Below are 24,480 nucleotides of genomic sequence, written 5' to 3'. Positions count from 1 at the left end.
AATGCCACATTTTGCGGCAGCCCCTGATAACTGAGAGGAGACTTTCTATCGCAGAAATCAGCTACAACTAACAAATCATCCACAATCCCTCTCCAAACACGTTTAGAGTCCCCTGACATTTTGCGTCGCTTGAATCCGTCTTCTTACTCCCGCTGTAATGATGTATAGCTTTTCTCACTGTCCAATGACTGAGGTATACTTTGGGCTTTAAAAGGATAGTTCACCCAAAAATGAAAATTATGGGTCACTTACTACGAAACTGCATGATTGACATAGACCAATCAAATACCTCTGTAAACATATTACAAGGTGCTTTAATTATTAACATATATCAACATCTAAATTGATATCATAAGTGTGTGTGTGTGTGTGTATTTCAGTTTTCAGTAGAGAAAACATCAAGGAAGATTTTGTACTGTTCGTGAGCATGTTCGGTTTGTGTGTTTTATCTCAGCGGTTCTCAACTGGTGGGTCGTGACTCCAAAATGGGTCACTCACTGGTCTGTTCTGAGAAGTACAAAAATGACAGTAAATGCTAATAATAAAAGGTGCATTCACACACTCTAAAAAATGCTGGGTTAAATATGGACAAACCCAGCGTTTGTCCATATTGTACCCAGCGCTGGGTTGTATTTAACCCAGTATTTGTTTGAGTGCACTATGTTAAAATTACTGTAATTATTTACTGTAAGGACATAATACAGTTTAATGCAGCTAGAACAGACTTGGATAAGTGATGTCTAATATCCTGCTAAATAAGATAAATAAACTTAAATATTTTGTTAATAAGGCATATGCATAATGACTAGTACATGTTTCCATTATTTTGTTGGCACAGAAAAGCATAGCTTGCATAAAAAGCACATAATATTAAGCCCAAAGTATACTTCAGTTTTATGCATACTGCGTACATAATGTGCATACCATAGTACACGCTTACTGCCAGTTTTTCTAATTGAAACTGTCTCATTTTGAAGGTTGCGGCATCCAGGGTCACATTTTTGTTGGCCACATAAGGCCAACATAATCTCAGTTAAGAAAAGTAAACATTACATTGCAAAGCAAGAAAAAAAAATGACACTAAATTACATTAAAGTCAATTTAGATACTGGACAAAGATGAAATTTGCTAGTAAGCATGTGTTGAGCCCCTGTATTTTTACATGTAATCAAAAAATATACTTTGAAAGGCTAAACATTCAGCTATATGCATACGGTAAATATTTGCATCACAACTGAGGTATACTTTGGGCTTTAAAAGGATAGTTCACCCAAAAATGAAAATTGTGTTATTAATTACTCACCCTCATGTTGTTCCAAACCTGTAAGACCTTCGTTCATCTTTGGAACACAAATAAAGATACTTTTTGATGAAATCCGAGAGCTTTGTTAAAATAGTTCTTGTGACATCAGAGGAATGAACACACATTCACTCTCGTGAACGCGTGTCGAAGACTGACACAGAAGAAGAAATTGTTGAATAAAGTCTTTATTTTTGTTTTCTTTGCACACAAAAAGTATTCTCGTAGCTTCATAAAATTGCAATTGAACCACTGACGTCACATGGACTATTTTAATTTTGTCCTTACTATCTTTTTGAGCCTTGAACATGGTAGTTGTGTTGCTGTATATGGGAGGATCAGAAAGCTCTCGGATTTCATCAAAATATTTTTATTTTTGGTTCCAAAGATGAACAAAGATCTTACAGGTTTGGAACGACATGAGGGTGAGTAATTAATGACAGAATTAAACATTTTTGGTGAACTAACTCTTTAAGTCAGAGAATGTGAACAGCTTCTAGTAGAACATTCTGGACAGGTTCTCCAAAAATATGACTATCGATACAGTTATACATATCACAGTACATATAACATTGGGCACTGTGTTTGGTCGCAACTTGCTGTCCAGTGGAAACTCTGGACCTGAAGCAAAACCAGTCAAGAACCACTGCTTTAGTGTCTCAATGAGCAGGAGCTCTTGAATCCTGGGCAAATATCTCTCGTACGGTGAGTTCTCGCTCGCACAGCGGTTGTCCTCGGTGTCTGATGTATCTAGCTTTTCGGGCTTCTGCCAGTGCCTGGGCAAAGATTGGTAATGTGTGAACTGTTCTTAAATGTCCATCCGGAGCCAGCAACTCAGAGGAGAATAAAACAGGAGAGGATGGACACCTATTCCTATTTATCTCAGTTCCTCTTTCATTATCTTTCTCTCGGTCCCTTAACAGCATCCATTCCCTATCTTTCTGGCTGTCTTTTTCTCTGTCCCTCACTATGTTCATGTGGGCCCCTCTGTCTCTGTCCTGTTCTCCATCCATATCTCTCTCCTTGCTCTCCTCTCTTTCTGTATTTGTGCTCGTAGCGGTGAGAGAGATGACAGGCTGCTGTTTTAGGTCTGGCAGACAGAGTGTCTCAGAGGAGTGTTCTGCCCTTTTCTCCCCACTACTCATAAACTCCTGAAGACGAGCCTGCAGTGAAGAGGACCTGGAAAGATTGAGAAGAGATAGAGAGAAATAATTACTCAAAGTGTAAAAGTCAGCAGCATGCATGCATAAAATGACATCCTGACAATGCAAATTGGCTTTACAATGATGTACTCGATTTATTTTGCAGTGTACATCTTCATTGCTCAACTTTTGTTTGAATATACAACTTGTTGAAAATCAGAAAGTTGCTTTTTTCCCTCATAAGATGAAGTTTATGGCATCTACGAGGAGAGGCTAACTGGGCCATACTAACAAGCTAATTAATCCTTGACTCCTTGGTTTTCACAAGTTTTAAGGACGTGTTTGGCAGGGTTTACACTTGGCAACATCAACTGACTTCTCTATCTGGATAACTGATCAGGGGTGCGTTTCCCAAAAGCATCATTAGTTAACTATGATAGTAAGTTCCTTTGAACTCTACTGGTAACAATGCAACTTGTGACCATAGTTGCTTTTGGGAACCGCACCCCAGATCTGTCTTTTTTTCTGACATGCTGATCAGATAACATTCTGATCAGAAGCGCGTTTACACTTGTCTTTTCAATGTGTATGTGGACAACATCTGGATACAGGTTGCATGTCAATGACAAATGCAAACGCAGCCTTTGTGTGAGTTTTACAAGTTTTTTAAATTTCTGTGTTTTACTATTTAAGTAGACAGAAATTGTTCTTGGATTCCCCAAATTGCTTCCAGTAAGCATTGCAAGTATGGCCACAGAGTGATCCGACTTTCCTTGAAATGGACCTAACTACCAATAAGAGTTTAATACTCCCAGCTCAGCAAATTTATCAAAATCTGTGCAAAAAACCAGCCAGCACATTCAGTCTGGGTGTGCTTATTAACTTTCAGTCAGGTTGATGCCACAGCAGACAGCTGCCTTTCTAGGTAGTGGACAACCTGGCAGTTCTCTAGGTTTATTGTCTTGCTCAACAAAGTGCTGGTAATGTCACCACAGTTATACTCGGGATCATCTTTCACTTCTACTGTCATCCTTTTAGCAGCTTCTGTTTTTCCGACATTCAATTAGGAGAACATTCAGAAAAGTCCTAAATGTCTTCTCCCTAACAACGTGCAGCTAACAAACCATTACTAGCTAAAAAGACAGTTGAACATTACTTTCAAGAACTCAAGTTCACTTTAGTTTCCTGTGACATTATGACTGGCACAGCATGAGGTTAGATGTTTTCATCAGCTGAGAAAGTTCAGACAGGCACGTTGGCTTCATGGCAGTCTTGTGCAGCAGTTTGCTGTCCATATCCAGCGAGCAATGATTGGCTGGCCCAGGTCATGTCAGGACAGTGCTGAGGTAAACAGTAAATCTTACACCCCTTCTCATCTCTTCAACCTGCCACACTAGACAGCAGTTGCAAACGCTCAGAGAGAGACTGTAAATTTGTTGCACGTTGGCAAAGGGTGATGATGGAAAAGAAAATTAGTTGAGAAGTGTGTAAACCAAAAAGTTAAATGAGGCACCGCTATTGCTTAGGTGACATGATGCTCTTTTTTGTCTGTATTTAATCATTTGTTCAGTGTATTTCAATGATAGTTAATGCATTAACTAACATTAACTAATAAATGAGCGATACATTTGTTAAAGTATTAATACTTATTAACACTGAATAATGAAATTACAACTGTTTACTGTTAGTTCATGTCAACAGGTCCATTAAATAATATTAACAGATACAAATTTTGATTTTATAATAAATAATGAAATTAACATTAACTAAGATTAATAACCTTTTCATTGTTATTCATGTTAACTAATGTAGTTAAATTATGTTAACAAACAAAAACTTAGTGTTACTAAAACTACATTTAAAAAAAATCTATTTATACCCGCAATTACTTGAATACACCTGAAAATACAACATGAGTAATGTCATTTTTTAATTAAAATTAATTCTGATATTTTATAAGAGGGCATAAATAATAATAATAATAAATTAGCAGAATGATACAACTCCTGAAATCATAATGATGAAAAAAAACTCATCAAAATAATAAAATAGTTGAAAAGTGGCACCTTTAATATTTAAACACCTTTAATAAAAACATAAATATTGGCAAAACTATTTGGGGGGTGGGGGGGATTGTTGTGGTACATTTACATTTATTCATTTAGCTGACGCTTTTATCCAAAGCGACTTACAATTGCTATATATGTCAGAGGTCGCACGCCTTTGGAGCAACTAGGGGTTAAGTGTCTTGCTCAGGGACACATTGGTGTCTCACAGTGGATTCGAACCCGGGTCTCTCACACCAAAGGCATGTGTCTTATCCACTGCACCATCAACACCCCTGTGGTGCAACCAACAGGTCAATAAGTCGATAATTTGACCTTTTTATGTTGAGGCAAGGTTAGTTCATGTTGAACAACGTCAAGTGGTGCAACTTTCAAAAAATGTAATGATAACTAATGATGTTTGTAAAGAAATACCCTCAAATGTATTTGATATGTAATGAAAATTGTATTACTTTTTTAATTGACATTTTTACAGATGTTAAGTTAAAATATTTATTTTTTTAAACCTTTTTTTTTAGTACAAAGATTACATTTCTACCTACTTGGTGCATCATTGTGATAGATTTTTAAATAATTTTTTTTTTTTATTGCGGGCAAATTTCAGTATGTAATCTTGACCCTTGGATTATATATCCAAACAATAAAAAAATGTGTAAAAAATATTGTAAAAATATGTGTGGAAACATAAATCAGGTCTGATGTTACATGGACTGAGCAGCTAAAAACGTCTAGTATCACAGAAAGAATGAGTAGATGGGAGAGAAGAGGAAAGAAGAATGAGAAGAGGAAACAAACAAAAAAAGACAGAGTGTCTCTGTCAAAGAGTGAACCAGAAAGGAAAGAAAGAGCGAATGAAAACAGGAAATAAGGGGAAGTAAAGTCAAGTAGGCACTAGTTGGTTGCCTACAGGCTGTCTGCCTAACAAGCATAAAGACGAAGAACCACCAACCTCCCTTCAGGTCCACAGAGAGACAGAACAGACAGACAGAAGGAGGCTGCAGTGGATGTTACAGGAAGTGCAGACGGTGCACTGTGGGAGAGGGAGACGGTCAAAACACTGTCTATTTCAGTATCTCTTGTGTCTTCCTTGCTATTTAGCAGATGCTCGTCATCCAAAGCAACCTTCAGTTCACTAATTGAATGGACTGTTCCAGTGGAGCAACCTGAGATGTGTCTTGCTCAAGGGCATAAACAGGAGAGAGATTTCTCTCGCTGTCTCATTAGCAGCCCAGATTTTTAACTGTTAGACGACCACGGCCTTTCCCAGTTTCTTTGGTTCACTGACTACTACATTGCTTATTAAATCTTATAGTGTCCTCCTCCTTTACTCTCATTCATTAATTTCTGTGTTGATCGAAAATCGGAGAGTCACATAATGTTAATATATGAATAGATGAACATATCAATGTAGGGGGCTAAAACCTAATAAATCTTTTACTAAGTCATTTGTATGTGTTTGAGGATGGATGGCTCTGTGTGTGTATGTGATTATCCCATCATCAGATTCACTGGTGCGGTTAACTGAGGAAATCCCCTCAATCACAGATGCCCATCACTGCACACAGACTCTAATCAGAAAGCATTCATGCACATACAGGTACATCAAAAAAAAAAATAATATTGTGAAAAAGGGCAATATTTTTTGTCACTCATTTCAGAAAGTGAAACCCATATATTATATAGCTTCATTGCACAGAGTGAAATATTTCAAGTCTTTATTTCTTGAAATGTTGATGATTATGGCTTACAGATGATGAAAACACAAAATTCAGTGTCTCAGAAAATTAGAATATTGCATAAGATCAATAAAAAAAGGATATTTTAAACAGAAATGTCAGGCTTCTGAAAAGTATGTTCATTTCTATGCACTCAGTACTTGGTTGGGCCTCCTTTTGCATGAATTACTGCATCAATGTGGCGTGGCATGGAGGCAATCAGCCTGTGGCACTGCTCAGGTGTAATGGAAGCCCAGGTTGCTAGCGGTCTTCAGGTCATCTGCATTGTTCGGTCTGGTGTCTCTCATCTTCCTCTTGACAATACCCCATATATTCTCTATGGGGTTCATGTCAGGCGAGTTTGCTGGCCAATCAAGCACAGTAACACCATGGTCATTGACCCAGCTTTTGGTACCTTTGGCAGTGTGGGTAGGTGCCAATTCCTGCTGGAAAATGAAATCAGCATCTCCATAAAGCTCGTCAGCAGAAGGAAGCATGAAGTGCTCTAAAATTTCCTGGTAGATGGCTGCGTTGACTGTGGACTTCAGAAAACAAAGTGGACCAACACCAGAAGATGACATAGCAGCCCAAATCATCACTGACTGTGGAAACTTCACACTGGACTTCAAGCAACATGGATTCTGTGCCTCTCCACTCTTCCTCCAGACTCTGGGACCTTGATTTCCAAATGAAATGCAAAATTTACTTTCATCTGAAAAGAGGACTTTGGACCACTGAGCAACAGTCCAGTTCTTTTTCTCCACAGCCCAGGTAAGATGCTTCTGACGTTGTCTCTGGTTCAAAAGTGGCTTGGTAGCCCTTTTCCTGAAGACGTCTGAGTGTGGTGACTCTTGATGCACTGACTCCAGCTTCAGTCCGCTCCTTGTGAAGCTCTCCCAAGTGTTTGAATCAGCTTTGCTTGACAGTATTCTCAAGCTTGCGGTTGTTGCTTGTGCACCTTTTCCTACCCAAATTTTTCCTTCCAGTCAACTTTGCATTTAATATGCTTTGATACAGCACTCCTTGAACAGCCACACCTTTCAGTAATGACCCTCTGTGACTTACCCTCTTTGTGGAGGGCGTCAATGTTCGTCTTCTGGATCATTGCCAAGTCAGCAGTCTTCTCCATTATTGTGGTTTCAAAGAATAAGAGATACCCGGAATTTATACTGTAGAGATGGTCATTAATTGAAACTCAAATGTAAATATTCTAAATATTTTCAGATACTGATTTTTGACTTTCATCAGCTGTAAGCTCTAATCATCAAAAATTTAAATTAAACTTTACTTTACTTGTTTTACTTTACATGTAATTAATCTAAAATATATGAAAGTTTAACTTTTTGAAATGTTACAAGAAAAAATGAACTTTGTAAAATTTGTACCTTTATATAACCGACCACACACACATTCAAAGCACAATCTGATTAAGCGTTCATTCCCAGGGACCCTCAACCCCACATTCATATTCATACAGCACATGCAGTATATGCAAGTTCGCCATCATCCTGTTATGATAAAACATAATTTGATCCTCTCACACAATCCTAACAATTTGCCTGTACAGAATCAAATGCTACTTACTGAATACTTGTGTTTTCATAATACATGTATTCCTTAATATAGAATAGGACTATTCAACCGGTGGCCTGTGGACCAAATGCTGCCTTTTTTTTCCCTTTTTTTTTCAAATGCTGTGGCTCTCATGAGGTTGCCAGTGATTTATCTCAACTTATATTACAGACATATAAGCAAATTGGATCAAATGTTGAAAGTGACCATTTTAGTCTATTTCCTCACTCACTGTTCCCATTAAAGGAATAGTTCACCCAAAAATTTAAATTTGCTCAAATTTGTCTTACCCTCAGGCCATCCAAGATGTAGTTGACTTTGTTTCTTCATCAGAACAGATTTGGTGAAATTTAGCATTACATCACTTGTTCACCAGTAGATCCTTTGCAGTGAATGGGTGCCAAACGGCTGATGAAAATATCACATTAATCCACAAGTAATCCACACCACTCCAGTCCATTAACTGATGTATTGTAAAGTGAAAAGCTGCATGGTTATAAGAAACAAATTCATCATCCATATGTTTTTAACTTCAAACCATTGCTTACAGCTAAAATACACAGTCATCTATCTATAATATGGTATTTTTTATCAGCTGTTTGGACTCATTCTGTCGGCACCCATTCACTGCAGAGTATCCATTGTTGGGTAAGGGATGTAAAGCAAAATTTTCCAAAATCTGTGCTGATGAAGAAACAAAGTCATCAACATCTTGGATGGCCCGAGGAGGTGAATTTTCAGCAAAATTTCATTTTTTGGGTTAACTATTCCTTTAAGCCCAAAGTATACTTCATTTTTGATGTGAACTCTAAGCACATACATACAGCCAAACACATAGCCTTACAAAATACTCACTGGCAAAATATTCTTGCTCAGCCCAAATTTTGATACCTGAGGTAATTTATCAGGTTCCATTTATTAACATTATAGCTAACTACATTAATTAACATCAACTATTAAAAATAGTTCTAAAGCATTCATTAATCTTAGTTAATGTTAGTTTAAACATTTACTGATACATAATTAAAATCAAAAGTTGCATTTGTTCATATCCAACAGCCATATCACCCTGCAGCCCAAGACTGGTTGCCCACTGAAGCTAAGCAGGGTTGAGCCTGGTCCGTACCTGGATGGGAGACCTCCTGGGAAAACTAGGTTGCTGTTGGAAGAGGTGTTAGTGAGGCCAGCAGGGGGTGCTCACCCTGTGGTCTGTGTGGGTCCTAATGCCCCAGTGTAGTGACGGGGACACTATACTGTAAAAAGCACCGTCCTTCAGATGAGACGTTAAATCAAGGTCCTGACTCTCTGTGGTCATTAAAAATCCCAGGATGTCCTTCAAAAAAAGAGTAGGGGTGTAACCCCGGCATCCTGGCCAAATCCCTGGCCTCTGACCATCATGGCCTCCTAATCATCCCCATACACTGATTGGCTTCATCACTGTCTCCAGCTGGTGTGTGGAGGGCGTTCTGGCGCAATATGGCTGCCGTCGCATCCTCCAGGTGGATGCTGCACATTGGTGGTGGTTGAGGAGATTCCCCTCCTTCTATGTAAAGCGCTATATAAATGTAACTTATTATTGTTATTATATTATTTAATGGACCTGAGCTAACATGAACTAACAATGAAGAGTTTTATTTACTTATCTAACTTTAACTATCAATGAGCAATACATTTGTTACAGTATTCATTATTGTTTGTTAATGTTAGTTAATGCATCAACCAATGATAAATAATAGGACCTTATTATAAGTTTTACAGTTGACCTGGGGTTTTAAAACCCTCAACATGCACTCATGATGATCAGTGTAAAAATTCTTGCATGCTTGTTTGCTTTAGTTGTTTTTACTACATTACATACATTTAAACAAATCTGAATTAAAGATCAATATTACACAAAGAACAATATAATATACTAAACATTACAACTTAAATTTAACACAAAAGTTTAATCATTAAATTTGTTGTAATGTTATTAAGGTAACATTCTGCTGATTTTTAAAAATGGCTGTACCGTAGTCTTTATTTTATTTTATTTTTAAATTTTTTTTAAAGTCCTTCCTGAAAGTTACACCATTTGCATGTCCAAATTTTCTGACATTTTGTTTTGGGCTCCTTTAACTGTAAACATATTCCCTGTTTCCGTTGCTCTATCCTACACACTGAATGCAAAGTGTGTTCAAGATACAATATCAAACATTTATAGAATGGGTGGGAGGTGTCTAGCTTCCTTTTTAGAATCTTGCCCTGAAGCAATTAATGAATCTTAATTGGAACGGATTCATTTTCTACATTCTGTTTGAAGTTGTGCTGTGTCAAGTATCAAGTGGAATAAATTCTCTCATTCCTTGTTGAAATCCATGTCAACCCCAGCCTAACTGCAGAGTGGGGTACATGCCACGGCTGTAGCTGGGATACAGGGGAAGACGAGCCGGATAGTCATGTTACATAATGAGGCACTAAAGAGATTAGCTTCATTTTGGCACATCACACTTTCTTTGAAATCCATCAGAATTATCAGGGCCTTCGCTGACTGAATCATATAGAGCTGTTGCATCCAGCTATGAATGTTTATTGGATAAAAATACCTGAAAGTACTTCATTTTTAATTACCTTAGAGATCTGTACTATATTGTTTTTTGTCATTTACTGTACTTGTGATTCTTTGATTTATTGGTATCAGTCAGTATTGTTCACACTCATTTCCATTTTTACTTGTAAATCTTGAGGATAGTGAATTTGAAGATGGCGAGAAGACACAACCAAACTTTATTTGCAAAAAAAAAACAGAAAAAAAAAAACACGTGGTCTCACCTGAGACTGTCTGTCTCCTTGCCTGCCATTGGGATGATGGGTAACAGGGTCCTCTTGTAAGATGCAGCAGGACGACCAACATCATGGTTAGAGGGTCTTAGCCCCAAACTGTGGAGTCCTCTTTTCCAGGGATTACCTGACAAAAAAGAGATATGATTTTGATTTATTAAATGCTCTGACTTCTTTTAGAGAGATGTAATCCCTCACATACCTGTTTTGATGGAGATGGGGTCTCTGTGAAGTCTGCGCTGTTCTCTGGTCAGTGTGTTGAGGTGGTAATGTTTAGCCTGGTCGAGTCTCTGCAGACCCTCAGCCAGTCTGGCTTCAGCCCTCCTCTCGTCTCGTCTCTGAGCCTCACCGGGCCATGGCAACCAGTCTCCGCGACGCATGCCTGATGATGATAATGTTTCATTAAGATATTTGTAAGTAATGTCACAAAAATGATAAAGCAATACCATAACAAAACACATACAAAAACTTGCTAAAATCAGACCAACAGCACAAATGTGAGTATTGCTTCCATACAACAGTTCGGTAAATGTATACCGAAATTATTACTTAAGTATAACATGCAAGTTACTTATTAGGTAACTTGCATGTTATACACAATATTTTCAGTTACTTTTCTCTATTTTTGCACCATCACAAACAAAACTTATTATTGTGTGTGTTCAAGTTTCTGAATGAATCATTGTTTTTGCATGACTTGGTTCAGTGAATGAATCAATAGCTGCGTTTCCATTACCAAAATTGCGCAAATTGAAATTGCAAATTGAAAATACACCCAATGGAAACTCACAAAAAAGTTTTTATGCTTGCATGAGGTGGTTTTTCAGGCAATTCCAAAAAATTATTATTTTTTTTTTCGCATTTACAGTTCACTTGGCGTACGTAAAAGTCACATAATCATTCTTTAATGTACTATAACCTCTAGGAAATACCTCATACATGGCCGTTCTGAAGTAAAAGGGGCTTACCTTGCCATTAATGCTTGAATAACCCCTTATTTACTCTGTACACGCATAATTCAGCACATTGCGGCTCCAACACAGCCACCGGAGCTGATCACAGCCACTCTAGTCAATGCTTGTGTTTATACCAGCTGCACCAAGGCATGTTTTAGAAGTGGCTCTCCACACTACTTCGCTAAAGACACACCGACATCTCCTTGGATTAAAAATAATGGCTAGTGCAGTGGCTGTGATACACATAAAGGTACCAACATTCGTCGCCATGACTTATCGAAAAAAATACATTTTAGTTGCATAACAGTAGCTATGTTTCCATCCAACGTGTCAAAGAGAACAATATCATCACTTCCTGATAAACTGGCGCTAAATATCACTAAGAAAAGTAGGCGAAGCCACTAAATCATTTATAATCATTTTCATATATGATGAATTACTTGTGCCTCAGAGCGAGCAGACAAAACACAATAAATGCAGTCATTGCTTTGGAGGTGGAGACCTGATGTTTGGGAACACAGTCGTGTAAGACAACTATATAGAAATACTTTGATGACAGACTTTGCTCAGGCATTTCAGAATGACCATAACAACATTTCAGATGCTGTGGACAAGATCGGTCCACTGGTTAGTCAAGGTATCCCGTCCCATCTCACAAAGTCACATGACTTTTTTGATGGGCATGGTGGCATTTATTGGATAAATGTGTTTCCATCGTAGTTTATCCGTCTTATGGGATAAAAAGTTTGTCCTATGTGCGCATAAGTTTTTATTTAAGTAAAAATAATTAAGTATTTTTAGAATTTATGTGCATCTTATCGTTTCCATCCAGCGTTTTTTAATGCGATATTCCAAAATGTGCATAAAAATAGGTGGATGGAAACACAGCTATTGGTTAATGGAAACGCCGTCACTTCACAATAATGTTTTTATCAACATAAAATATTGTAAAATTTTTGCACAAATCTGTAATGGAAATGCAGCTATAGAGGCCTCAGCCACTTATTTCAGTTCTGAATGATTCAGTGTTCTAAAAGAATGGGTCGAGTGATTGTTTCAATGACTCACTTATTTTTCAGTGAGACACTTGTAACATGTAACGCGCAGTAAAAAACAGTAAAATGTCCCATTGTTTTTGGAATAAATATCAGGGCTCTTGGAACATCTGTCACATGTTCCCAGTTTTGTCTTGTGTCTGGACTTGACTCCAGGGTTTACTGTGTTACGCTCAGCCATAATGGTGTATATAAAGTCCAAATGTACCAACAATCATGAATTGTGCAAATCAGGGTCATCCAGCTAAAATGTATTCATAAGTGATTGGCTCTTTTAACCAAAAGGCAGGCTCCACAATTTCTCCAGTTTAGCAATATCTCCCTGGTCTGTCTTTCATCAGATGTATCAGTACACATGCACTTAAAAAAAGCAAACCAAAACATCAGCAACAAATTCATTATTTATAAAAATGACTTTCAAATACATAATCCAAAATATAAACCATGTGCAGGCCTAACATAACAGCGCCGGGGAAAACACATACACCTACATACACAAGCACTGATATTCAGTATAGTATATTCTCTCGATGGGCTCTCTGGGATGTCAAGCTTGACTTTGTTACTCATTCCATTGTTATGCACAACCATATTCAGCACATCCATCCCACTTGCCAAGAGAATATAATTATGCAAAGCATCTCATTCACACAAATCCCCATTTGCTTTTTGACAACTGGGTCAGCTAAAGAGATTCTTAATGCTTAATAGTTGGGAACACTGTACTGTCATTCTCTGCTAAAACCAACGAGATGCATTAATTCAGCATTTATAGTGATAGCTGCAGTGTTTAAAGTGACCCCTGTTTCTTCAAGGTCACCGGTAAGGACATAAATGCTTGGTTCCAAAAACTAGTAACCGGTCTTATTTTAGACAGTTAGATTAGTTGATCTATTATTAAAGTGTTAATTACCATGTGATGAAATTAAAAAAAAATAAAAAAAAAATAAATAAATAAAATAAAATAAAAAATAAAAAATAAAATAAAATAAAATAAAATAAAATTAGCCCTAGTTATAAGATACATAATTTTTCCTGTCTGTTTTTCTGTTGTAATTGTTAACTAAAGCTATTAAAATGGTTTTCGTTAATTTAAATAATGCTGAAATAAGATAAAATATAGATATTTTCTTAAAAACTTAAACTTTAAAAAAAAAATAATAATAAAGTGCTAAAATTACTATAATGCTAAATAAAAAAATATATAAAAACAAAACTATTACAAATTAAAAAAGCAACAAAATTACTCAAACTAAAATGAAACTAAAATAAAACTTATAATGATATAAAAGTTGATTTAAAATATGAATAAATACTATAATAATACAGTGTGAAACAAATAAATGAATAAATAAATACTTATATAAATAAATACATACATAAATATGTACATACATATATACAACACTACCAATGACAACCAGTGACAGGCTTCTGTGAAGATTAGAAATGAACACAATTTGGTCTTCAGTAGAACGCCAGTCTTACATGACTTACATAACTTTACAAGTTTAACATGTTCAGAAGAGAAAGGGCCCACAGCAGGATAAGAAATACAAGCTTTGATGAAGCACTTCCTCCACAGCGTTCATCAGTCAGTCGTGAGGAAGCTGCTGTCGGCCTGTTTGGGTCATTGTGAATGAGTAATTGGCTTGAATAAAGCAAAATAGAGGCACTGCCGAAAAAACCTTAAATCTCTCTGTTCCATCGGCCCTATTAGCTTGTAACTGATTACAAATAAACTATCGGCGTCTGGTCTTTAATCACACGTTGTTGGCCTTGGTGTAACTGATCAGGGTTGGTGATACATAATAAACCCAGCATTTTTTACTGTCCTATTTAAGTTTATATAGTCCCAGAAAAGATGAGCTCAGATCAGTTTAACTCTAAGGATAGGAGGATATATAACAATATTGCTGAAGTATTTGCAAGCCGGAGTTCTACTGTAATATGTTTAAAAATGTGTTTATACATTAGTAAAGACTTACTAAACTTATTATGGAAGCCTGTTTCCACCAAACAAAACAAGGTCATTGCAACTTTTTGTCTTTCTATAAAGATAGAAACTTTATTATAGAATTATACAATAATTTATTGAATTATAGAATATTTCCAGAATAATGCGAGATATAAACTCTGAATTCTTTTTTTTTTATCCTCACAATTTTGAGTTGACATTTTGCAGTTCTGAGTTTATATCCCACAATTCTGATATTTCTCACAGTTTTTTTTTCTGCCAAGTTATAAAAAATAAAAGGTAATTGTGACTTTTTAGCTCACAATTTAGACTTCTCTTCTCAGAATTGCGAGCAAAAAGTGACAAAATTGTGAGGTATGAACTCAAGAATTGCAAGAAAAAATAGTGAAATAAAAGTTGCAATTACCTTTTTATTTATTTTTAATCCTGAGGCGGGAACTAGCTTCCACAGGTTTTATTGTGCATGTAAATGTCATAAGAAGTAATAATAAGTAAGCAATTTGTGTTTCCTTGTTTGCTAATGAACACCTCTATATGAACTTTTTGATTTTCTAAAACTTCCATTGAACTCTCTTTAATCAAAGTACTGCTCTTAATATGTTTGTATCAGTAAAATATTCCTCCTTCCTCTTATCTCCCTTGCTCATTCCAGGCCCCTGTGGTAATATTTACCTTAGACCAGCTCATTCCTTTGCACATCACATATGAAATCTCTATTAATGATTAAGTTAAAAGCTGTCAAAGCTAATCTTCGTGTTTCTAAACTCAGAGAACAGTTTCAGCCCGATCTCATGAAAATGCGTATAAATAGCACGCCAAAATAAAAATGAAAACTTGTGGTATTGATACGAACAAAAAGGACGTGTTTGGCGTGCATATAATACGCAATTTTAGCATGCATATGATATGAATTTTGTTGGCGTGCATATGATACGCATATACCCCACAACCCTAACCCTACCCATCGCGTACCATATACACGCCAAAGTCCATTTTTGCGTATCAGTACAACGAGTTTTAGTTTTTATTCGGCGTACTATTTATACGCAAATTCATGATATCAGGTAGACAGTTCAGATCTGTGTTCACATGACCAGTGACTATATTAAAATCAACAGCCATCACAATCCATTTTACTTCTGCATTATAAAGCATTTCTGACTAAAACAGGATATTTAACAAGAAAAAAGTATGATGGAGCTTGAATTGATCCACTGAGAATTTTCATTTTATTTTATTTTATTTTATTTTATTATTTGGAATAATGTGCATTGATGAATCATTCACAATAAGACCAGGTGCAAGCAAAAAGGATCAATTCTGATTTAATGGTAACTTTAACTCATTCACAACTGTCAAATATTAACCATCAAGAACCTTAAAGCCTGAAATACCAAAACAAAAACAATGAAAAAAAAGAACAATAATGAAACATGATTGTGTTTTTCAGCAGTGCATATTACTCTTCAGCTAAGATAGCAGCAGCAGATTGTATTATGTTTGAAGAGGCCATGAAGCGCAATTAGTCTCAATCATAAAAGGATTCCAGCAAGGACAGGAAAATCATTTTAATATACCTGCTTTAATTAGCGATCATTACCACCATCTCAAATGAATTCCTCATCTTCAATCAAATCATTTAATGGTCGAGTCCGTTACTACAAAAGCATAATTATGGCAAAAATTGCTTTCCCCCCACACACACACATCAAGAGGTTCAATGACAGTCTCTGGTTAAAAAGGCTTTTGTGCGCATGCACAGCTGAGAAACAGCAGCTGTCCTTGACGTGCTCTCATTAAACAAAAATCATTTTTTTTACATACAATTATGGTAAGGTTTGTAGCGTTAGTAGTTCATAATGGCAAAAAAGAAAATCATGAAAGGAACTTACTTTAAAGTCAGTCCAGCTTGATGTCAGTCCTGAAAAGTGACAGATTTCAAACTAAGAAATACGATTCATCTTCCAGTGCTAGAAAGTGAAAAAAGTTAACACTTTGACCCTAAATGTAATGAAATACAGTCAAAAAAACAGCAAATCATCCAAAGTAATCTTTAGTTTTAGCTAAATGCCCTCGGGGCTGTAGTTATTCACAAAGAGATGCACACAATGTCTTCTCTTTAGTTTGTTATTCAGACTCCTCTGTCACCCAGATGGTTACTAAGGGTAACTAGGGCTCCTCAAAATAATGACCAATGACAATGACAAGCTCTCCATGGATACCAGCACACATTTATATTGGCCGGCGTGGATAAAGAAGGGAAGATCAAAGCAGCTTTATAGCCTGTTCTTTTAATGTATACATCTTAAGGGCAGATGTAATTCAAAGCTTTTATGTTGGCAAAAGTTTACGGTTAGTAGCTAATAAATCGTACTATAAGTGTGTAATAATGTTTTGTAATTGCATTAAACACTTTTAGTGCTTGTCATTATGTAATCCGATCAATTTTAGCACAATATTGATATTAAAAGCATGTAATGGTGTAAATATATCCCATTATTTGCATTTATCATAAGGTTTAATGGAAAACATATGCTGCCTAAAGTAATCTGGTTGATCTGGTCTGGTTGAGTTCCCTCTTGCTGATACTTTATTCTTTAGGATATTATTATTACTTGGATGTAATGAGATCAAACCCAGAGTTTATAGTTTAGTTACAAAAGAAATACAATAGCTCTAATTCGTCATCAGCATATCCCAAAAAAAATGACCAAGCTCAAGGCCTACAAAGTAAAACTACAAAAGTCTTTTAATGGTTTTGAAAGAAGCCTCTTATGCTCACCTCTGATTTAACTGATTAACTATAATATTGTGAAATATGAATTTAAAATAACAATTTCCTGTATATACTTTATATGCAATTTATTTTTGTGATGGTAATGCTGAATCTTCAGGAATCATTACTACAGTCTTCAGTGTCAAATAATCTTTCATAATCAGCATTCTAATTAAAAATATACAATAAATGATCAATTATTATCAATGCTGAAATAAAACAGTTGTGCTGCTTATTCTTTTTCAGGATTTTTTTTTTTTATTAATAAAAAGTTCAAAGAACAGCATTTATTTGAAATAAAAATATTTTGTATCATATATTGTCACTTTTGATACAATTAATTTTACTTTGCTGAAATAAAGTATTAATTTATTTTATAATAATTAAAAATATACACTCACTGGCCACTTTATTAGGTAAACCTTGCTAGTACCGAGTTGGACCCCCTTTTTCCTTCAGAACTGCCTTAATTCTTCGTGGCATAGATTCAACAAGGTGTTAGAAACATTCCTCAGAGATTTTGGTCCATATTGACATGATAGCATCATGCAGTTGCTGCAGATTTGTCGGCTGCACATCCATGATGCGAATCTCCCGTTCCACCACATCCCAAAGGTGCTCTATTGGATTGAGATCTGGCGACTGTGGAGGCCATTTGAGTAAAGTGAACTCATTGTCATGTTCAAGAAACCAGTCTGAGATGATTTGAGCTTTGTGACATGGTGCATTATCCTGCTGGAAGTAGCCATCAGAAGATGGGTACACTGTAGTCATAAAGGGATGGTCAGCAACAATACTCAGGTAGGCTGTGGCGTTTAAACGATGCTCAATTGGTACTAAGGGGCCCAAAGTGTGCCAAGAAAATATCCCCCACACCATTACACCACCACCACCAGCCTGAATGTTGAGACAAGGCAGGATGGATCCATGCTTTCATGTTCTTTATGCCAAATTCTGACCCTACCATCTGAATGTTGCAGAAGAAATTGAGACTCATCAGACCAGGCAAAGTTTTTCCAATCTTCTATTGTCCAATTTTGGTGAGCCTGTGTGAATTGTAGCCTCCGTTTCCTGTTCTTAGCTGACAGGAGCGGCACCCAGTGTGGTCTTCTGCTGCTGTAGCCCATCTGCTTCAGGGTTCGACGTGTTGTGCGTTCAGAGATGGTATTCTGCATACCTTGGTTGTAACGAGTGGTTATTTGAGTTACTGTTGCCTTTCTATCATCTCTAACCAGTCGGCCCATTCTCCTCTGACCTCTGACATCAACTGCCTTTTCGTCCACACAGCTGCCGCTCACTGGATATTTTCTCTTTTTCGGACCATTCTCTGTAAACCCTAGATATGGTTGTGCATGAAAATCCCAGTAGATCAGCAGTTTTTGAAATACTCAGACCAGCCCGTCTGGTACTAACAACCATTCGACGTTCAGAGTCACTTAAATCCCCTTTCTTCCCCATTCTGATGCTCGGTTTGAACTTCAGCAGGTCGTCTTCACCACATCTAGATGCCTAAATGCATTGAGTTGCTGCCATGTGATTGACTGATTAGCAATTTGTGTTACCAAGCAATTGAACAAGTGTACCTAATAAAGTGGCCGGTGAGTGTATATACTGTATATACTGACGACCCCAAACTTTTCTGTATGTGAATGTGTATAAATATGATCAGAGTGGCAAAAACGATTTTGATCCTGAACATGTGCGATGCTTTACATTATTTTGACCAATAAGTTTCCTATTATGTAAATTTGTCATTGATACTTGCATATACAAAACAAATACACATTATTAGTTCTATCTGTTCTATCACTGCACAATATAGTGTGAGTTAAGGAAACGCATGAGAGTTGTCTTTATCAAATTTTGATTAAATTCTTTGATTCTCAGAAATATGAGAGTTTTCAAACAGCACAAATGTTGCTGGGGGTTCTCGAACTGAAGTTTCTTACATCCCTCTTATGTTTAATTCAAGGTATTTTCTGCATAAATGACCATATTACCTTTGAACACACCATGTTTTCCCCAGTGAGCTGGGTTTAAGTTTGGTTCGTGACACCTCTCTAATTCAAACATGAGCAGCCTCAGGCTAACTTATAATAGGATCTGACCAATCTCTAGTCCCATTGAGAATCACACTAAAGAAATGCCAAAAGCGCAAGTGTTTATCAGTAAGCTAGCCTGGAGCACTGTCAGCCCAAGCTCTGGATTAATGGTTAGGGTTAGATTTAACTGGCACATGTTTAGGAAAGATAACATTAGACTCACAAGGATGGCAACATTCATTCTGTAACAAACTCAGTCGGGAAGCAAGCAAACTAAAGTGCAGATTTGTTTCAAAAAGTAATATATAAATACTCAAATAAGGACCTCAAACCATGACCAACAAGTGATAATTATTGTACATACAATACTTCCAAATAAAAGATATGAGAACAAATCTGTCATTCTTTATTTTACTTATATATAATATATATATATATATATACTATATGGCTTCGAAAAGCTTGGAATATAGCATATACATAGCTACAAAGTGCATAAGCCATTCAAAATACTTTCATTGTATGTTTGGTGTTTTTGGTAATTTTAGGGCCCATTTACTCCAAAAAAGATCTATAACTATAAAGTTTTAATGATTCTAATTATGTGATAATAAGGTACAATGATACTGACATAGAGGAACATTTTTACAACTAATGAACGATAAAAACATTGATAGCCTATCAGACTCCAGTAGTTCGAGCATTTAAAGCGGCGAATGGATGAATCAAATTGCGTTTGGTTTGTTCATATAGTTCACACACGGAATCGTCTGCAGCGGTTTCCAACATAATCATAACGTGTAACTTATGACACAGAAACAAAAAGGGCAGTAAATGAGGTGGATATTTACCTAAAATCAATTGTAGGAAGGAGCAACTCGCCTTATAGGCTACTGAGTTTCAGTGATGAAGCTCTTTTGCAGCTTGTGAATGAGCAGCATACTCTGCAATGTAGGTAAAGACATCCATATATCCATATCCGCATCAAAAATATTATTAAAATATTGGGACACTTTTTGTGCCCCAGTCCCCAGTACGGCTGAAACACAAACAACAAAACCACCAGCAGAATGAACTGTTGAGAGTCAACACACTGTTCCTGAACCAAGCAGTGTTTTTGACTCGCTAATAACGACAGTCAGTTGTCGCCACCTACTGATGCAATGATAAACTACAGAATAGTCACTAAAAAAACACTGTTGAATAACTTACATGCATTATATCAATTCTTATGTGTTGAAGCACATTTTTTAACAGGGGCTCATAATTTTCATCTGTGTTAGGTAAAGTAAATGGTAGTTTTGTAAAGATGTGTCAGGTAAAACCTGTATTTTAAATTGTTTTGTAAAGATCACGGATAGCAATATTTCATACTTGTAGGCTATTACTTTTTCCAAAAGTTGCAGAGCTCACACACAAACACGCAGCCTTGCCCACAAAAACAATTATATTTTCATCCAAATCAATACTTAATTCCCTCAAGAATGAGTGATGGGCCCATCAGTGGGATATACGCCTTTTAATCTTCGGTTCTTCATAGCTCACTCTGTTCTCATATTGATCCTGAAAGCATGTAACAACAGGCCTGTTTTTAGCACACGCCTGCAGCACAGGGTGAGCTTTCTAACCCCACCTCTCTCTCTTTCTCTCGGCTACCCCCAGAAGCTTTCATGTGAGCACAGATTCACATATTTATGCACTATTACAGTAGCTCCGCCAGAGGCCTTCGATGGACAGATTATTCCAAGCACTAAATTGAAATTGGGCGTGTGTGCTAATAAATAACCAAATAGACTACAAAAGCTGGAGTGATTTGATGCATTTTTAAAGTCTGTGTGAAATTACATGAAGAGTAGTTTTATTTCCTGTTTCATGTATGGTTTCTAGTTGTAGGTCCTTTCATGACTGATTGACTGAGATAGATAGATAGATAGATAGATAGATAGATAGATAGATAGATAGATAGATAGATAGATAGATAGATAGATAGATAGATAGATAGATAGATAGATAGATAGATAGATAGATTTTTTGTACTGTGTGTCAAACAAAAATAAATACTTATTTATTTTCTACAAATTAAGGTAGTTTCTAATACTCTTCCAAAAATCTTTCCCCATGAATATACTTGATGTTTTTACAGAGTCTTATAAGTCCAAGGGTGCTGGTCATGTATGATAGTGATTTGAGCCCATTTCTAATTCACAAAACATAGTGTTACAACTCACCCTTTATATCGACACTCCTTAAAGCAAAAGAAAGACAGAGAGATTGGGTCAGTGGTTTGCATTATGCTGGAAGCTTCTGCTGATTCAGCTCTTCAAGCTATAGAGAAGAGAGCATAAAAGAAGAGAACAAAAGTTCTCCAAACACTCCTGCACACCCACTATGACACAATGCAGCACTACAACACACACACATGCACTGCAGCACATCCAATGCAGTAAGATCCGTCTCAGTTCACTATGCGATGTGGAGACATGCCAAGGTGCAGAACATACAGATTGTGCCTTTACCTTGTCCTTCTTCTCACTTTTGTCTGAATGCATTAGTCATACCATGAATGTTTTATTGCATCTTATCACATTGTCTTACCTTTCTTCCATGCAGTGATCACATGCATCCAGCCTGTGCAAATGGACGTCTGTCATCTGGTCATTCTTATTGCTGATTTCTTACACTGCTGATGTAGCACAATAGAGTGACTTGCACTGGATAACTGACGTCATGTTGGATGACCCATTCTTACTCACACTCATACAGTTTTTGATTCTGATGTCAGCAAATGCATCTCTTCTGGCAGTCAAATCAGATGCATTATATAAGGCATATGGCATTATGACAAAATTAAATGCACCAAACTATGATTCTTAAAGGGATAATTGATCCCAGAACTCACTCTTTAGTGTGTATGTGTTTGTATGTGTGTGTGTGTGCTGTCCTTATTAGAGCTTGAAATACTTTTTTTGATTAGAGCTTTTTTTGTGGTGCTTCATAGTGCAAAAAAAATAAAATATATATATATATACAAATAAAATACAAATGCATACAAATGCTTTTCTGTTGAACTTTTTTCAAAGAATCCTGAATTTTTTAAATCATGATTTCCAACAAAATGTTAAGCATTTAGTATTTCCATAATGTTGCATTGCCTATACTGAACAAAGCATGAATGACAAACATGCATATTTTTGTTCTTCTCATATGCCATTATTAACCTGACACATTAACACAATAACCTAAATGCTTGGATAAAGCAGCTATAAATGCTTGATGGAATCATTCTGATTTTAATATTTATGATCCAAACTAGTTTACTGTGTTATGGGGTGGTGTAGAGTGATGTTAAATAGGGTAGACAGTTGAGTCCTTTTACATTTTTAAGGCACCCAGTCCTCTGTTTCTAAAACATCATGTGTCTTTTTTTGCACTGACGTGGATGAATTTGGGTTATCTACATACTTCAGCTCTGCTATACACTGCAAAACACTTTATAGCCCTGAGGGTCACTGTGCATGTGTGTGCGTCACAGTTATATTTGGAATATAATTGTTCGGTGATAATGATAGAAATCCCTCACCGCACAGAGTATAACACACACAAGGAACAGAATGACATGCTGGCAATAGCAACCGCATAACATACATAGCAGCAGTCAGATAAATGTTGTAGCTGTTCAAGATATGTATCTGCCAGCAGTGACCCTGCTCCAATTATACAGCTAATTATTTGACACCAGCTCAAAGAGGAACACATTACAGGCCGCCACAAATGAATCCTGTGTGCTGAGTGATAGATATGAGTTTAGATGCATCAACATGTCAGTACAGCTGTACTTTGAGATTACGTTTACATTTATTCAATTGGCAGGTTCTGTTTTCTGTAGTGAGAACTCACAGAATGCATATTTGCATTCTACTTTTCATGTAAATATGCGCCAGACGGACGTTTCATTATAAAACTCAGAATGTCAGAGGAACCAAAACTGACTTCAGAATCCAATATGGCTGTTCAGTGCATCAACAGGAGCAAAACAAATATATTGTTTATTAGCACTTCTGTTAGCCTCTGTCTGTGGTGCACACAATACTATCCAACCTCTAACTGTGGTCATGATACTATGGTGTTCTCTGTGCAATATATTGCTTTTTATGCGTTTTTAATCCATTGGTATTGCTTACAGTGGACACGGCCATCTTGGTTTTCCGACTTCTGTACTGGAACACAGTCCACTTGGATGTGACAACACTATCTCACAACCAATTAGTATGTATTTTATAAATTGGCTAATTCGTACGACCTCACTCGTGCAATTTTTGTGAAGGGTAGGTTTAGGGGTGGTCATTTGTACGAATTCCTACGAATTTGCCACCTTGTAATGGCCTCTTACAGTGCATTCAAAGTATACATTTGTTGTGTTTCCTGGTATTCAAACCCTCTGCCTTGGCATTGCTAGTGCAACACTCTACCAGTTGAGCTAAAGAATCTTGGAATTCCACTTTCATAGAATAAAAAGGTACAAAAGCTGTCATTGGGACAGAACAATTTCAAAAGGTACACCTTTGTACCTTATTTACCACCAAAAGGTATATATTATTATTTTGAAGGCACATATTTGTACCTAAAGTTACATTTTAGAACCAAAAGGGTTTCATGCTAGTATCTTTTGAAAAGCTACCACAGCAGCTTTTATGCATTGTTTCTTAAACCTGCCAAGTGAAAATTTGTCTAATCAACCATAATTAAGAGAACAAAGCTATGAGCTTATTAAATGTTCCACTGTGCGTTGAAAAAGTTGCATACATTTCGATGTCATAATGAAGGAAACATTGCATTGTATTTGTAGCGGTGACATAGCAAATGGCTTGCATTAGCAAAACTCATTAAGAGGCGGATGTTTCTCTGTCCTACAATCTCTGTGGAGTAGTTAAGTTAGGAAAGAGCGGATATTGAGGTGGGGAATTCTTGCCAAAGCCATCCAAATCGGGAAAAGGTGCCGACCTGCCAGAGAAAGATCCCAAATCAGGATCCAGAGAGCACCCAAAGGATGTGCAGTTC

The 24,480-nt window shown here is 36.6% G+C and overlaps 1 protein-coding gene across 1 annotated transcript; it reads right to left on the bottom strand.

The window, feature by feature from the left end:
• Positions 1–1,959: 1,959 nt before the first annotated feature.
• LOC306879951 (uncharacterized protein) lies at positions 1,960–10,995 on the bottom strand (the record flags this gene model as incomplete). Its single annotated transcript, XM_079433181.1, has 3 exons — positions 1,960–2,479; positions 10,607–10,742; positions 10,818–10,995. The coding sequence occupies 3 exons, from the start codon at positions 10,993–10,995 to the stop codon at positions 1,960–1,962; spliced, it is 834 nt and encodes a 277-aa protein (XP_079289307.1).
• Positions 10,996–24,480: the final 13,485 nt, after the last annotated feature.

The sequence above is a fragment of the Barbus barbus genome, assembly GCF_936440315.1.
Source record: "Barbus barbus genome assembly, chromosome: 14".
Classification (NCBI taxonomy): domain Eukaryota; kingdom Metazoa; phylum Chordata; class Actinopteri; order Cypriniformes; family Cyprinidae; genus Barbus; species Barbus barbus.
The sequence above is the reverse complement of the archived record's forward strand: the minus strand, read 5'-3'. Positions and strand labels throughout refer to the sequence as shown.